The sequence below is a fragment of the Dermacentor albipictus genome, chromosome 2, assembly GCF_038994185.2.
Source record: "Dermacentor albipictus isolate Rhodes 1998 colony chromosome 2, USDA_Dalb.pri_finalv2, whole genome shotgun sequence".
NCBI classification, from domain to species: domain Eukaryota; kingdom Metazoa; phylum Arthropoda; class Arachnida; order Ixodida; family Ixodidae; genus Dermacentor; species Dermacentor albipictus.
Window position 1 is genome coordinate 102,795,927 of NC_091822.1, and position 16,016 is coordinate 102,811,942.

At 46.8% G+C, this 16,016-nt stretch overlaps 1 protein-coding gene across 1 annotated transcript in view; it reads right to left on the bottom strand.

Annotated features, from left to right (window-relative positions):
- Nucleotides 1-13,035, bottom strand: part of LOC135911671 (neprilysin-1-like) — a 124,235-nt gene extending 111,200 nt beyond the window's left edge. Inside the window, exons 1-2 of the mRNA XM_065444012.1 lie at nucleotides 12,931-13,035; nucleotides 4,448-4,618 (exon numbers count right to left, since the gene is read on the bottom strand). Of these exons, the coding sequence (XP_065300084.1) occupies nucleotides 4,448-4,618; nucleotides 12,931-12,969 (210 nt within the window). The 5' untranslated portion in view covers nucleotides 12,970-13,035. The remainder of the gene's footprint in view (nucleotides 1-4,447; nucleotides 4,619-12,930) is intronic.
- Between the last annotated feature and the right edge of the window lie 2,981 nt (nucleotides 13,036-16,016).

Here is a 16,016-nt window from a genome sequence, read left to right on the forward strand (position 1 = left end):
ACGCTCTAGCGTTTATATTCTGACCGACCACAAGCCCTTAACCATCGTTTTCATGAACAACAGTTCCTCGTACCAGAACGTCAGCTTCCGCAACTTTCCTTTACTTCAGAATTTTCTGCAGAAATCTGCCATATCTCGGAGGCTGAAAATCAGGCAGCTGACTCACTGCCGCCTATCGGCGCTGTGTGTGCTGGCCCTCTGCATTTCCATGCTCTAGCCTCCGCCGAGCAAAACGACCCCGAGCTGCGCGAATTGTGGGAAAAAGGCTCGTCGCTCCATTTTGCTGAGATGCCGCATCCCTAGACACGGCTATTGGTCCCGTGCGACACATCGCAGGGAGCTTCTCGCCCGTTCATGCCTCATCAGTTTTGGCAGCCAATATTCGATTCATGGCATGGGCTAAGCCCCCCGGCGTCAGAGCGACGCAGACGCTTATCACCGACCACTTCCTCTGGCCAGAGATTACACAGATGTTCGATGCTGGGCAAGAAGCTCCCAAGCCTGTCAAACTGTGCAAGCGACCCGGCACACACGTTAAGTGGTGCAGCCGTTTCGACTACCTCAGAGCCGTTTCAATCACGTGCATTTAAACTTGGGGGAGCCTCTCCCTCCTTGCTAAAGTTTCAGGCACCTTCTCACGTGTGTCGATCGGTACTCAAGGTGACCTGAGACGGCGACTCTACAAGACATCACAGACGAAGCAGTGGCGGAAGCATTTGTAGATACATTCGTGGTGCGGCTGCCCTTTGCGAATAACTACTGACCGAGGTCGACAATTCCAAAGTTCGCTTATTTCTGCCCTACAGACGCCGCTCGGCAGGTACCTTCATGAGACTACGGCTTACCACCCACACAGCAACGGCATGGTCGAGCGCCTTTACAGACAATTAACCGCGTCATTGACCTTGAGAATCGGAACTGGGTGGAAAGGCTACCTCTAGTACTACGTGGCCCGCGAACAACAATGAAGGATTACCTTGGAGTCAGCTAAGACGAGACGCTCTATGGGTCAGCAATCTGCGCTCAAGGCCAGTTTTTCTGCACCCAGCAAAGCACTCCAGCAGTGACAAAGCAACATTATAGAGACTACACACCTGGCTCGACGAGCTTCGACATACACTTCTAACAACGAAAACATCGCAACACACGAAGAAACACAGCCGGAAGAAAAGGGCGTCACTCGCAACTAAATATATTTCTTGAAAACATGGCAATATGTAGCCACGCCATACATGAGCATCAAAGTTCCGCGCATCATATCACCATAAATCTGTGAATATCAATCTTGTGCTAGATTCAAAAGATTCTAAACAAGTTCAACTCAGCTCTGTGCAACACTACTGACGTATCGCTAATACGAACATGTGCTAGCTCAAAAAGCGTCTAAAAAAATTTAAACTCAGCACTGCGCGATACTACTGACGTATCGCTACTCTAGATATCTTTTTTTCATATATAATGGCCTCCAACATTACACGTGCCAGCACCTGGTTGCTTCTGCTAAGAATGGTGATCCTTTTAAATGTTCCTTTATCTTTACAGGATTTGAAGCGGACAGGTAGATGTGCCGATAAGTTATCCTTTAAAATTGATTTAAAAAGTTATCCTTTAAATTTCCTTTGAAATTTACATGTTCAGGCGCGATAGCTTCCTTGGTGCCGAGAAGACCAAAGGTACCTTGTGCCTACTAGCTATCCCCTTAAGGTTGTGCGCAACGTTCTACATGTAAGGTAGATCTTCTGGTCTTTGTTTTCGTTCAGTCCCGTTTCTTCATTTTTCCTTTCAATCTTTGAAGGACAGTTTCAGCTACTGCACCTACGACGGTGCGAGGATACACAGCTGAATATTACCGGCTGACCTGACCGTCAAAGCTCTCCACTATCCTGTGAGGTCAGGATCTCATCAGCGCACCTTTAAAACCACAGAGGCAATACCCCTCTTAATGACTTTTGAGTGGGGCCTCATTGTAGGAAATCAACTCTTTACATGATAGGGGACCGCAGGTCCAGCAGATATGCTCTTCTGACAGCGTGGGGGTCATATCTACAAAATGTATATGGTTATCAAAAGATAGCTCATGCATGAAGGATAACCGCTTTGCATGCTGTCTACTCCTTTAGGATTCTATCCACCAAGTTAGTGATACTCATACACGATTTGACTTTTAACACAAATAAAAATTATCCCCATATCTGTAAACCCTATGCACATTTCTAATATCAAGGGTCTGGGCCAACGCCCTGTCAAAAGAGGCTAAGAACGTGTTTAACGGCACTGTCGCCAAGCTTGATCTAATACAGTTCCCGTTCCTTTGAATATAAATCTGTTCTTCGTACATCAAAATGGGGAACGCAGATAAAATTCCAGTAACGTCATACAAATTATCAATGGAAATCCCTGCAGCCGTCTCAAAGGCAAGAACGCCGCTCTCGACAATACAGTTTTTCACAACGTTAAATAGTTCTGTATGCGGCACCAAATAAAATAAATATACTACATCTACTGAGAACGGAAACCCACCCGCTGAACACGTATCGAGAACTGCGTGACATCATCTGAAGTTTGTGTAACAAACGCATCTTCTACTATAAGTGATTTTAGTTTCTCTAAAAGAACCCGGCTTACAAGTTGTTGCCACGAATCACGTTCACTAACAATACACCGGAATGGTTTCTCTGACTTATGCGTTTTCACGCTAAAAACACCGGCAGCACACCTAACTTCGCAGCATTAACCGCTCTGGACAGTCTTAAAAGTTCACGATATTTACGCAGCGACGGGGCATTGGCGTCTACCTTGTTCGCTTGGATATTTACTGGCTTGAAGTTCTTCCTATTGCAAGTGCAGCTTGTCCACTGTAGGTTTTGGATGACACAACAACAAATCCTCCCTCCTTATCGACCACCAGGAGCTGACGATTGTTTTGCATAAAATAGGCAACCACTTCCCTAGCTGGATCCTTACACTCCATTTGTTCGCGCCGAACATTTCTTGCAACGCATTCCACTCCTTCCAACAGGCACCTTTCTCTGTCTTTACCTTCCACCGAGTTGGAGACGCGCCTATTTAGTGCCAACAGGCCGTGGACCTGAAGTTCCGTAGATGTGGGAAAGTTTTGGTCCTTTCTTCAGCATGTTAAATATCTTATCAGGCAATTACAAATCACCTATGACATGCAGTTGGGCCAGTTTTGCAGCTTCCTTCCTGGTAGGCTTGGTCAAATCGCTTAACCTACATGGCCACCAAAACTTCGTCGTCTATTGCGCAGCCCTCTGATAGGACTTGAGCTTATGATGAGCTATCCAGTATGCGTCATATTCAGAGCACTTCTATCTCAGGCAGCCCTGCTAAAGGCGAAGTTGTCTCCAAACTTGTAACTTCTAAAGTCGACAAATTCTCTTCGCGTGCACGACTGACAGCTTCACAAACCCACACATGGCCTGCCTTTCAAGCAGTACCAATCCCTTGGCGATGTGATATGCCTGATATCTTGCACGGCATGTATCTTCGGCGATACAACCGACTAGTAAGCAAGGTACAGAATAGGGAAGAATTTAACCGAGGGTAGGGCCCGCTATAGGAGAAATATATCTTAACAATTGTTATTGTGTGTCGACGTACACTCCCACGTACCTCCCTTGGGCTGCCTGTGTTTAGTTTCGCGAGAGTGAACACAACCACACACGTCTTTGTGCGGCGCGACAAGCCACCATTGACTCCCTTCTATGCAGGCCCCTCTCGTGAGGTTTTGTGTTGAGAAAAAAAAAATTTGAACATTGACGATCGCGGCAAAAAAGAGGCAATGTCGTGCGAACACGTGCAATCAGCCTATCTTGAACATTAACTCGTCATTCCTTCCCCCATTCGCACCTAAGCATCCGGAATTCTGAGGGGGGAGGAGGGGTTGTAGCGACCGTACGCTGTCTTGATCCACAGAAAGCCAGATAACCTGGTTTGCCGTGTCTCAACGTAGGGGTCATTTCCCCTTGCTCACCAGACGGTGGAGCTACCTAAGCCATTCGGCAAACCTGCTTTTAGTTCTGAATAGAGGGAGTCGATTCTGCATTCTCAACCTGTCCGAACATGTGTACTTGCCCCTAAACCAAGCTCCCAACACAAGCAATAAATGCGCTCAACTTGCAGGTGGCCTCTACCGAAATCACGAGCGTGTTTCTGGATGTAGAGCAAATCTAGTCCCTTCATTTCCTGTGGTGCAACGCTATATATAAAAAAACGAACTTTGTCTGTAGCACAGGTCATTAATAAGGCTATTAGATAAATATGTGTATCACTTCCTGTTACTTAGAGTTAACGATCGCAGACCAACCAAGCAGTCATAGAATGAAAGATTGAATCTTCGCAAATAATAGGTTGAAACTTAGTATTACAGATGGTACACTGGACAGAGGGTCAGGTTCCATTAGGTTCATGAAAAATTTGCACTTACTTTGTTTATTGGTGGAGCGGCAAATGACTTGGAGGGGATAAGCAACATTGTCACAAATCCAGCTGTCACCGCTCCATACACCACACCGGCTAAGCACAAGAACAACAGCAGTGCCATATGGCGCCAGCCATAGCCGTGGTCTTCCTTTTTTGAGCTTTCGTTAGGCTCTCCCTACAAAAAGTGGAAGACTTGGGTATCAACTTTTTTGCTGAAACATGTAGTTTTGTGCCGCTATAAACTCGACTTAATGCGCTGCGGTCTTTAATTACATTGTATTGCGCTAGTTTATGTACATATAGCTCGTCGCATGCTGTCAATGGTTTGTGCCCACGATAATATAACATCATTGTGAACAAAACTGAGTGCATGTTCGTATGACTGCGAAAAAGAGTGGCATCTAAGAATCTAGAACAAAGTCCTCGAAAAAATGCAGGAGCATTTAGTTGTTTACCGCTAAACAGAAAAAAAAACACACAAGTAGTAGCAACTACTATGACACCGGAGAACAAGCTCCAGTTTCAAAGGAACGCAAATTTTAAATAATGAGCGAGTTTGATTCAATAAATTGTTACTTTACAGAATTCCTTCTGTGTTATTTTGCGATAACATATCTATTACATGGAGGAAATATAGAGTGCGAAACATTCACTTTTGGAGCTTCATACCAAAACCCCATATCGGTACTTTAGAGCGCCATCATACACTTCAATGTACTAGAAGCAGTTATCCTTCACAGTGTTCACGCATTTTCCGGTGCCTATATTACTGCTTGTCTATATGCCTGCATGTCTGGGTCGTTAATCTTTTCTGGTGAGCTTGGGTCAGTGGGTAGTCTATTGTCTGATGGGTACGTTGGGCTGCTGTACAGAGGGATCTTGGTTCAAAACCAACCATTGGACTAACTTACGTGCTGTGTATGTGGCACTGTGTGCGTGGCGCTCTTCAGTGTACTGTTCAACGCCAAGTTGAGTCAGAGAACATACCACTGGGCACGTACTACTCTTCAATCCGCCTATTCGACGTCAGCTTGGGTCCGTTGCTATGTGTCATTGGGTATGTGCCGCTCTCCAAGAACAGAAAAATTAGCAAATTTTTCTAGTGCTGCTCAGAATCGAACCCCTGTTATATATACTCACACAACCTCCTAAGAATATATATTCACACATGCGTGTATTGAGCGTAATGCACACGGTCGTGGCTACAAGAAGAATGCTTTATTGATAAGAAGGCAACGTATTTATAGCTGCGCTGCTCTCTTCGTTTGCACAGTATTGCTATCTTGGTTGGCCGTTTCATCCTCCTTTCTTTGAAGAATGGAAACACTCAAAACACGGAAAGCACTCAGCATCGAAGAGTAGCAGTCAACACTCCTAGGCTGTTTCAGTCTGCTGGAATCGGTGCGCGTAGGCCAGGTGATCTGGTGGTCTTCGCTGTCTGTTATATCGCCTTAGTGAATCTGGGAGGTTGTGTGGGCCGGGTGTGCCTGCTGGTGGACGATCCGGTGCAATCGCACCCTCACCTTCTGAAAGGCTTGTTGGTTTGTGGAGCGCTTCAGAGAGCTCGTCTGATAATGTTGGCATTAATGAAAAGAAGTGAGTTCTAAACCTCTCAATAAACCTCTTTTTCCCCATCAAATTTTCATAATAAGACTCAAATGTGCGCTCAATCATTCCAGCATCACTAGTGACTTCCCCTTGATAACTTATATCTGTTATTTCGTTGGAAACCGCGTGTTTCTTCTCGTCACTTATTGTTCGCTCGGTAGGCGCCTCTCCCATCCATAAGCTCTCGGCCTTTGGCCTTAATACCGCACACCTGTACTTTTCTTCACGACTTTGAGCTCAGACTTAACTTCTTTTATTTCTATCGAAAATAAGCCAGGCTAAGAGCTTTCTGCGCAGAGCATATAATTTAACCTCAGGTGTAATTCCTTCTCACGCTCTTTTTACTTGCGATAAACTACGTATGCTCTTTGAATCGCGGTGAATTTAACGTCTCTTTTAAAGAGCCCCATACTGCAAGTAAGAACGCTGACGTTGTTATGCTGAGGAAATTTCCGAGCTTTTTTTGAACTGCCTTTTAAAAACTACGTCTTGCAAAACCTTATCATTTAGCTTCCATAAGTCCCAGCTGAATATTGGTGGCTTTTGTTTCTTTCCTATTGTTGACATAACGAGGCAATGAGCGCTAAAACTAACGTGTAATACTTTATAACTCGAAAATAAAGGCACAAAGGTTAACGGAGGATAAATTCTTTTTATCCTGCTATGACACTGACCTAGGTAGTCCGTGTACATGGTATGGTTTTCGCTTGACAACACATAACCAATGTCTTCAAGCTCTTGTTGCCTTACAATCAAACTTAAAAGCAACGCACTTTTATCACAAACACTGGTCAACTTAGATTTGTCTTGTGGAAAGGAAACACAATTAAAATGACCCAGTATTATGACATGCCTTTCCCAATTCATGTATTGCTGGACATCACCAAAAAAGACTTCCCGCTCCCGTGCTGCGTTCGGAGCACAAACACATGCAGGCGTCCAAGGCATCTCTGAAAAAACTGGCTGTGGATTAGCTAAGGTTAAGCCCAGGATGCGAAGCATACTAGCCTTTATTTTAACGCGACAGCATTAAGGAGCTCGTGTCGCAGAAAAGCCGGTGTCGTCGGCGTCGGCTCAGGCGTGCGGCGCTTGCTCAGGCGCACATTTCGTTGTCGCGCCGAACGCTGCGTTGCTCGACGCTCACCGCGTCCGATGCGGGGCGCGTAGTCGCTGCGCCGTAGCAAAGCCACCTAGAAACAGTCTCTGTAGCACGCCGCAACCTTCGCTTCTCATTCCAACGAACAGCTCTGTCTCCAGGAGGCATCTCACCTCGTGAGTGTCTAGCAGAGGCAAGCGCGGCTGCTTATATTGGCCTCGAGCTCCACCACTGGAAAAGCTGGCGCCACCGTCGGCGTGACGTGCAATTAGGGATCACGTGGACATAGCGGTCGCGTCGGCTGCTTCGGGAGCGCCGAAGCGAGCTGAAAACGAGTTTAAATTCCCTCGTACGCTGCGGTCCTCATTTAGTGGCGAAATTTTCCCGCTTCGAGTGTCTCCTTTACAACACTTGAAAGCACTACAATAGGTAGTGGCTGCCTTTGAAGGCGCGCAACATGGTAGGCTACTGCTCGGTGCCGCAGTGCCGGACTGACGCAACGGAGCCCGGTGTCAGCCTTATTCACACGTAGCCGCAGGACAAGAAGCTGCGTGAAGCTTGGCTCGCGAAACATAAAACCGGCAAACAGTCATCGGCTACAACTCGGGTATGCAGCAAACACAGACGCGAGGAAGATTTCTGCTACGGCGCCGGGTCTGCGATGTTCGGAAAACGCGCACTGAGACGCTCGCCCGAGTCCGCTGACGGTTTGGTAACACATGACTTGGTAACTAATAACATGACGGTTTGGTCTCTGAACTTGTCGATGCTATAGATACTGGCAAGTTCACTGGAGTGGAAAGGGAGCGGTAAGAAGCACATTAAAAAAAGCATGGCATTATGGATTAATGCACTGGATTACAAAAAAAGAAGCAGCGGGAAATCGCACGCTGAGAATACCGATAAACATACAGTGCGGCGCAACTCGAGAAATAATATTGAAACGTCCAAGAATTTAGAAGAAAAAAAAGCATTGAATCGTCCCGACGGCACATCACAGTCCCCTCCCCGTAGGCGTCGAAGCCTCTACAACGAAATTATTTTTGAATAGCTCTGATAGCGCCCACGCAACAATGGTTGCTTGTATACTGTCAAATGCTCATATTCTGCGGCCTAAAGCTCATGGCACGGCGCGAAAACGCGCGCGCGGTGAAAGCGAAACAGTATCGCGGACAAGCATGCAGACGGGCAGTCGGTCGCTGCGAATCTGTGCGATCGCTGTATTGAGGCTTCGTTCTATTACGCTCCATTTAGTTATAAAAACACTAAGAACATATTTCACATAGTTTGCTCTCAGCGTTTACCTACCTTTCACGCAAGAAGCCGGTTCGGGAGGCTCCATCGCGGTGACCGGGCGCAGTGGCGTTCACTGTACGTATTCGGTAAAGAGATAGCGGCTGTAAACGATTCTGTGCTTTCAGTTTGCCCAAGATTTTTGTTTAGACAGTAAAAAACACCTCTCGTTTCGAAAGCACTTACAGAAATGCCCGGGAGAGCTCGCGCATGGTGTTTTCAGTGAGCGCTGACAGCAAAACCTATGAGGAGCGTGCCACGTGATCCCTCATACTACGCCAGCGAGGCGCTTCCGATAGATGGCGACTCCGTAACTCCTCGCCGCCAATACCGCCGCGGCGCCGCGAGCGACGGCGCGAGTTGGAGCCCTGTTTCTCTTCTGTCGTGACGTCACAGTGTCACGTGGTCAGCCTTGAAGGCGCCGCCGCGAGCGACGGCGCGAGTTGGAGCCCCTTTTCTCCTCTGTCGTGACGTCACCGTGTCACGGGGTATTGAAGGCGACACAGCCGCGCCTGAGGAGCTGGGTTGAGCTCTAGTAATATGCTTCGCATAAAACTAAAATCGCAGAGGACCGTTCTACGGTCCTCGGATAACGTGACGGCTTCAACTACAGCAATCCTGCTACGCAAAAGACCTACCCGCCGCGTGACATACACTTACGGTATATCAGGGGCGGAAAACGTTAACCATTTGCTCCGTGTATTCATCAGTCGCAATTTTTGTTTCTTGAATGGCCAATGAGTCAATACTATTTTCAATAAGAAAACGGTTAACTTGGCATTTCCTTCTACGCCCGCTAAGTCCACGCACGTTCAAAGTCGCGACACAAAGATTAGTCGAAAAATTAGCTGCCATTTACCTAGAGGAGAATATGAACCAACTGCCGCACATCGTTAATCAAGAAGCGTAAGACAGCTGACAAAAGGAAGTATAATATGCATAGAATTGAACATGCTCTCAGGAACGGAGAAAGCCTAAAACAGTGAAGAAGCAACTAGGAATTGGCAAGAACCAGATGTATGAGTTAAGAGACAAAGCCGGCAATATCATTACTAATATGGATGAGATAGTTCAAGTGGCTGAGGAGTTCTATAGAGATATATTCTATATAGTCTAGAGGAATTCGAAATCCCAAAAGCAACGCCGGAAGAAGTAAAGAAAGCCTTGGGAGATATGCAAAGGGGGAAGGCAGCTGGGGAAGATCAGGTAACAGCAGATTTGTTGAAGGATGGTGGACAGATTGTTTTAGAGAAACTAGTCACCCTGTATACGCAATGCCTCATGACCTCGAGCGCAGCGGAATCATGGGAGAACGCTACCATAATCCTAATCCATAAGAAAGGGGACGCCAAAGATTGAAAAATAATAGACCGATCAGCTTACTGTCCGTTGCCTACAAACTATTTACTAAGGTAATCGCAAGTAGAATCAGGAACACCTTAGACTTCTGTCAAGCAAAAGACCAGGCAGGATTCCGTAAAGGCTACTCAACAATAGATCATACTCACACTATCAATCAGGTGATACAGAAATGTGCGGAATATACCGAACCCTTGTATATAGCTTTCATTGATTACGAGAAAGCGTTTGATTCTGTCGAAATCTCAGCAGTCATGGAGGCATTACGGAATCAGGGTGTAGACGAGCCATATGCAAAAATACTGAAAGATATCTATAGAGGCTCCACAGCCACCGTAGTCCTCCATAAAGCAAGCAACAAAATACCAATAAAGAAAGGCGTTAGGCAGGGAGATACGATCTGTCCAATGCTATTCACAGCGTGTTTAGAGGAGGTATTCAGAGACCTGGATTGGGAAGAATTGGGGATAAAAGTTAATAGAGAATACCTTAGTACCTTGCGATTCGCTGATAATATTGCTTTGCTTAGTAACTCAGGGGACCAATTGCAATGCATGCTCACTGACCTGGAGAGGCAAAGCGGAAGAGTGGGTCTAAAAATTAATCTGCAGAAAACTAAAGTAATGTTTAACCGTCTCGGAAGAGAACAGCAATGTACAATAGGCAGCGAGGCCCTGAAAGTCGTAAGGGAATCCATCTACTTAGTGCAGGTAGTGACGGCGGATCCGGATCATCAGACGGAAATAATCAGAAGAATAAGAATGGGCTGGGGTGCGTTTGGCAGGCATTCTCAGATCATGAACAGCAGGTTGCTATTATCCCGCAAGAGAAAAGTGTATAATAGCTGTGTATTACCAGTACTCACCTACGGGGCAGAAACCTGGAGGCTTACGAAAAGGGTTCTACTCAAATTGGGGACGACGCAACGAGCTATGGAAAGAAGAATGATAGGTGTAACGTTAAGGGATAAGAAAAGAGCAGATTGGGTGAGGGAACAAACGCGAGTTAATGACATCTTAGTTGAAATCAAGAAAAAGCAATGGGCATAGGCAGGACATGTAATGAGGAGGGAAGATGACCGATGGTCATTAAGGGTTACGGACTGGATTCCAAGGGAAGGGAAGCGTAGCAGGTGGCGGCAGAAAGTTAGGTGGGCGGATGAGATTAAGAAGTTTGCGGGGAGGGCATGGCCACAGTTAGTACATGACCGGGGTTGTTGGAGAAGTAAGGGAGAGGCCTTTGCCCTGCAGTGGGCGTAACCAGGCTGATGATGATGATGATGATGATGATGACCGCAGATCGTCCGTCTCACATCTATTACGATCACTCGACAGTATAGGGAGGCGGACCATGGTTTTCTGGACTTCAGAGCCCAATGACGACGGCCGACGCACATCCTGCCCACAAAGCCCAGTTCCCAGACCCCAACAACAATTTTGCTATCCCAAGGACGGAGGCTGGAGAACGGCGTTTTGCTGGAACGCCGGGCTTGGGCTTGAACGCCGGTCGGCGTCCTGGGGTAGCTTTCGGTGCAGGCTCGTCCCTCCCAATCTGTTGATCCTTTTCCTCGTGCGAGCCCGCCTCTTCGTGATGCCGCTTAACAGGTGCACTACTTGACGTAGGCACAACGGTTGTTGTCAGTGTCGTGCTGTTCCACCTTCGTCACTTCTACTGATGTGCAAGTTTCTTTGGCCTCTTTTACCTCGACCTCTATCGAGTTAGTTGGTCCTACCGTGCCATCCCATGGGTCTTTCCAGCCGTCCGGTGACTTGGCTACATTAACAGTGGTTGCCCTCCTCAATGCCTTCACACCGAGGGCTGGGTCTCTTCCCGTTCGCCTGCGGCTTCCACTGCGTCAACCACGTCCATCAAGTGATCTGTGACATCTTCCTTCAATGCCGGCCCTGTCACTGTTGCATAGGTTGGGACGCACTGGGTCTCGTCGTGGCCAAAACGATGACAAAGCCCACAGCGTGGTACACGGCACTCGCGTCGTATGTGCACGAAACCGCGGCGTCAGAGGCAGAGGGGAGCTCTGCCAGGGACGTTCACGAGTGCAACAACTTCCGCTACTCGCAGCTGGCGGGGCAGCGAGTAGCGGTGGGTGATGCCCGACTTCAGCTTAATAATGACAGAACGGGTGGTTGGCCCTTTGACAACGCATCCTGGTACCCGCCCCCTGTCCTGGTGATCTCAGTCAGCTTTCCAAAAGGCGACAAAGCAGTGCGTACCTCGTCGTAAGGTACACCGTGAAGCCAGTAGAGTTTGATGCGGACTCTTCCGTCACACCGGTCAGTGACCACATAGTGGTGGTCCTTCACATCAAATGCGTCTTCAGCGATAATCCTCTTTTTTTCCTTCTTCGCCCTTCAACGTCACCGCCCATGGATGGTTCATTTTACATGCACCCAGCGCAAACACTTCTGTCAAGAGAGACAGCCGTGTAAGAGCGTCTTAAAAATGTTCCACTCTGTGAGGCCTCGCCTTAACGTCACCATGTACACATGCCTTACGCCAACGGACGCACCTGTTTGCAGCGTTGGTAAAATCTTTTGGTACTCCTGGCCTGGTTTTTCAATTGACCTGATACCGCGGCCTAAAAGAGTCGCTGAAGCCACTCGTGAATAGCTCGACATTCCGTGTCCGCTCACCTCGGTGGCTGAAGAGGAAGTCCCAACGGAACGTTGGCCTTGCGGTTCTGGTTCACTAAATGTCTGCCTTGTGCTTGTGTCGTTGAGCATGTCGCTACACCGTCAATGAGTAGGACGTGACCGCATGTCATGAGTGTAGAAGATAATCGTATAAAACAAATTGTACTAATGTCAAATAGGACGCCGCTGAGTGGTTCTTCGAGTTATGAACTCCTTGCGGGTAAGTAAGCGCATCGACAGGCTTGGTGAGTGTTCATTCTGCTTTACCAAGGCGCAGTTAAAACGTAGGCGAGAGCTTGCGCAGACAAAGGATTCAGAGAAAAAAGAACGTTCAACCAAAGCGACTATAATGCTTTTGAATTTCCCACACGTAAGCAGACTTGATTGCCTCTGCTAAATTTTTTGTGATAATTTCATATTATCACTCGCTCTGCTCGCTCAAGTAGCGAACTAAACAGAAATAAAGCACTAATGACTTACCGCTGATGTGGAAGACTGCGATGAACGCTCTGAAGTCATAAGGCTGATGCTGTCCTGGCCTCAACGGTGCAGTAAGCCCCTTCTACTTCTTTTTTTCCTCTTGACCTCCTTCGCTGCTGAGTGCAGAACGCCCCCCAACTGATGATAATGATGATGATCCGCATGTATTGCGGTTATTCAATAAGGCGGATAAGAAAGAACAGGGTGAAGAAGGTAACATAAGGGGAATCCTTATGTTATGAAATGTAATGGGGCAAAAGAGTGATAAATCATGGGGATCCCGCGCTCTGCAGGAATCGATCTAAGCGAAATTTTCTGTGCTGATTGCTTTGATCAACGACAACAGGCGATGATGCTGACGACAAATGTTTAATTTTTTCCGCGTTAAGTGCAAGGCGAGAGTGACGAGTTGATGGTAAATGCTAACTTGCGAGTCCCCTGCTGTTCGTCTGCATAGCACAAAGACTGCAATGCGAGACGTGTTTGCTTAGAGCGTTGTTGTGCGCCATTGTTCATAACCTTAGAGAAGATGAGAATGGTGATTACCTCGCACGGCTCATCGCATCGTAGGAGAAGTGATGAACCTTATTTGAGTTGTGAGGCTGTGCATGACAAAACCACATTTATATTACCAGGCACGCCGTAGTGGGGGACTGCGGTTCTAGAACGGCACCGAACTCTAAGTGCACGAGCGGTTTAGTATCTAACCCCGTAAAAATGCGGCTGCCACTGCCTGGTTTGAACCCGTAGCCTCGAGCAACAACATAGCCGCAAAGCTATCGTAGGAACATAACCGTTGACTTGACGTGCAGGCGCTTCCGTTGCGTCGCCTGGACGCTATGGTGCTTAAACGTGGCTTTGCATCACTCTGGGATGCTAATGCAGGATTTATTATTGCATCATTGCTAAGGCAATGGAGAGTTATAGCATGTCCAGTATTCGGGTAAGCTCAAGCGGGCTTGGCATTTTACCGGCAGCAAAACGGAGACGCAAACGCGAATGGCGTGCATGTAGTGCAGCCTAATGGCGGTTTAGAATTTAATCAGGCGAAGACAGAGCTAACTTAGCAGTAACCAAGTGTATTTTACATTGCTGTTGATGTGAATGTTTTCATAGCGGCATCACCTTGTTGCTGTCGAAGATGTACACCAGCAGCAAAGTAAAATACGTTTGGTGACTATTTTACAAGTTGTGCGTTTGAGTGAGCTCTCAGCCGCCAGGTGGCTGCATCGCGGAGGACGTTCACGTTCGCGCCTCCGCTCATGTGCTAAAAGGCCCAGTCCGCTTGCGTTTACCTGAATACTGGGCACGCTATAACGCCCTGACAACGCAGGATAAAATAAAGATGTCATTATGCGAGTATTTAGATATTTGTTTAGGTAAATGTAATAGCGATTGGAGAAGAACAGTAATACCAGAAGCGAAATTACCGAGTATTGAACCACTGTTTAACACAGTGACACATCAAACGTTATCAGAAAGCGTGCGAAATTGGCGCCGATATTTTGCATTGATTTTAAGCATTCAGCTTGGACTACTTCGTTTGGATGCTCTGATCTGCGATTCTCCCACGGCGATGTTTGCTGGGCAGTCCGCAAATTTTTAATGCAGGAATTCCACCTAATTTCCAGTTACATTAAGTTGTTCTAATTATCTTCGTTATTTTTTCATTATTGAATATTGATTCTTCCTATTAATCATGCTTCCATTTTAATACGTATTTACATCTTTCAACAGCATTTACTGTATATTAGTCATGAAAGCTTTTTGTTGTTTTAATGTAAAATAATCTTCCTATCCTTTCGCTAATTCTGCATAGTGGGCATGAGCCACGTGTTGGATGGGAAAAGCAAAAACACTACAGAGGCACGATGTATTGCCGAGACGCAGCATATAAGGCAACGCACGCTGGGTAGAAGGAACGCAGGCCTTCTAGCTACGTGTATAGGCTGTAGGGATTGAAAAGCATGTGAGGAGCGATCCTTTCGAACCCTTGTTTACTTCTCCTCGTCTTCTGTCTTCGCCCGCCGTGCGAGCACCCCAGCCTAGGGCGCCTCTTCGCCTTCATTATAAAAAGTACAGGTATTTATATCCAAAACACCATGGCTACAGCAACAGCAAAAATTTGCATCGTGTCAATGCACCTAATATAGCAAATATCTGGAGCTGTTGAAAGAATGAACACGTTTCTATTAATAAGTAGTTTAAACCATTTTCTAAGGAAACCTTTCCATATCTTGAAGCAGTAACGGAGGCCGCATCCGGAAACATAGGAATGGCAGGTTCACTTAAACACGTTCTCGCTCATAACTCCGCGATTCCGTTTAGGATAGCAGCTTGCCTTGCCTCGTATCCGCATATTAAACAATATTCGCGGTTGAACTGTGCCTTATGTATAAAATATGGAGATGTGAGCCATATTGCATTAGAAAGCTTACTTCCTGCGCTTTGGAATGGGGCGTGTTGTAGACGAGTTACAACAAATGATTGAAGACCTTAACAGACAGAGTGCCAGATTGGGGTTTAAGATTAATACGTAGAAGACACAAATAATGATGAAGAGCCGGGCGAGGGAACGAGAGTTCAGGATCGCTAGTCAGCCTCGAGTCTGTGAAGGAGTAAGTTCACCTAAGACACTTAATCACAGGGAACTCCGATCACGCAAAGGAAATTCACACAAGAATAAAAAAAAAATGGGTTGGATCACACACGGCAGACATTGTCAGCTCCTGACTGAAGCTTACCATTATCATAGAACGGGAAGGTATACAAACAGTGGCTTTTAGCGGCACTGATATATGGGGTAGAGACTTGGGTCTCTATAACGTAAAACTATTCCAATATGTATTTATGCCAATCTCCTGACGTCAAAGTTGCGTAACCGTCGACAGAAGGACCGGGCGGTCACCCGCAGAGTTGTCTGAACAGACCAATCAATGCTCTACTCGTTCATAGGAGGTCACTTTTCTTTGCTTGAAAAACGAATAATATTGCCTACACTGAGCGGCTTGTGTTATCTAATCGGCTCACAAGAGGCGAGGAGCACGCTTAAGTGGAGAGGGATTCGATGGGGCCGAGTCACTGCA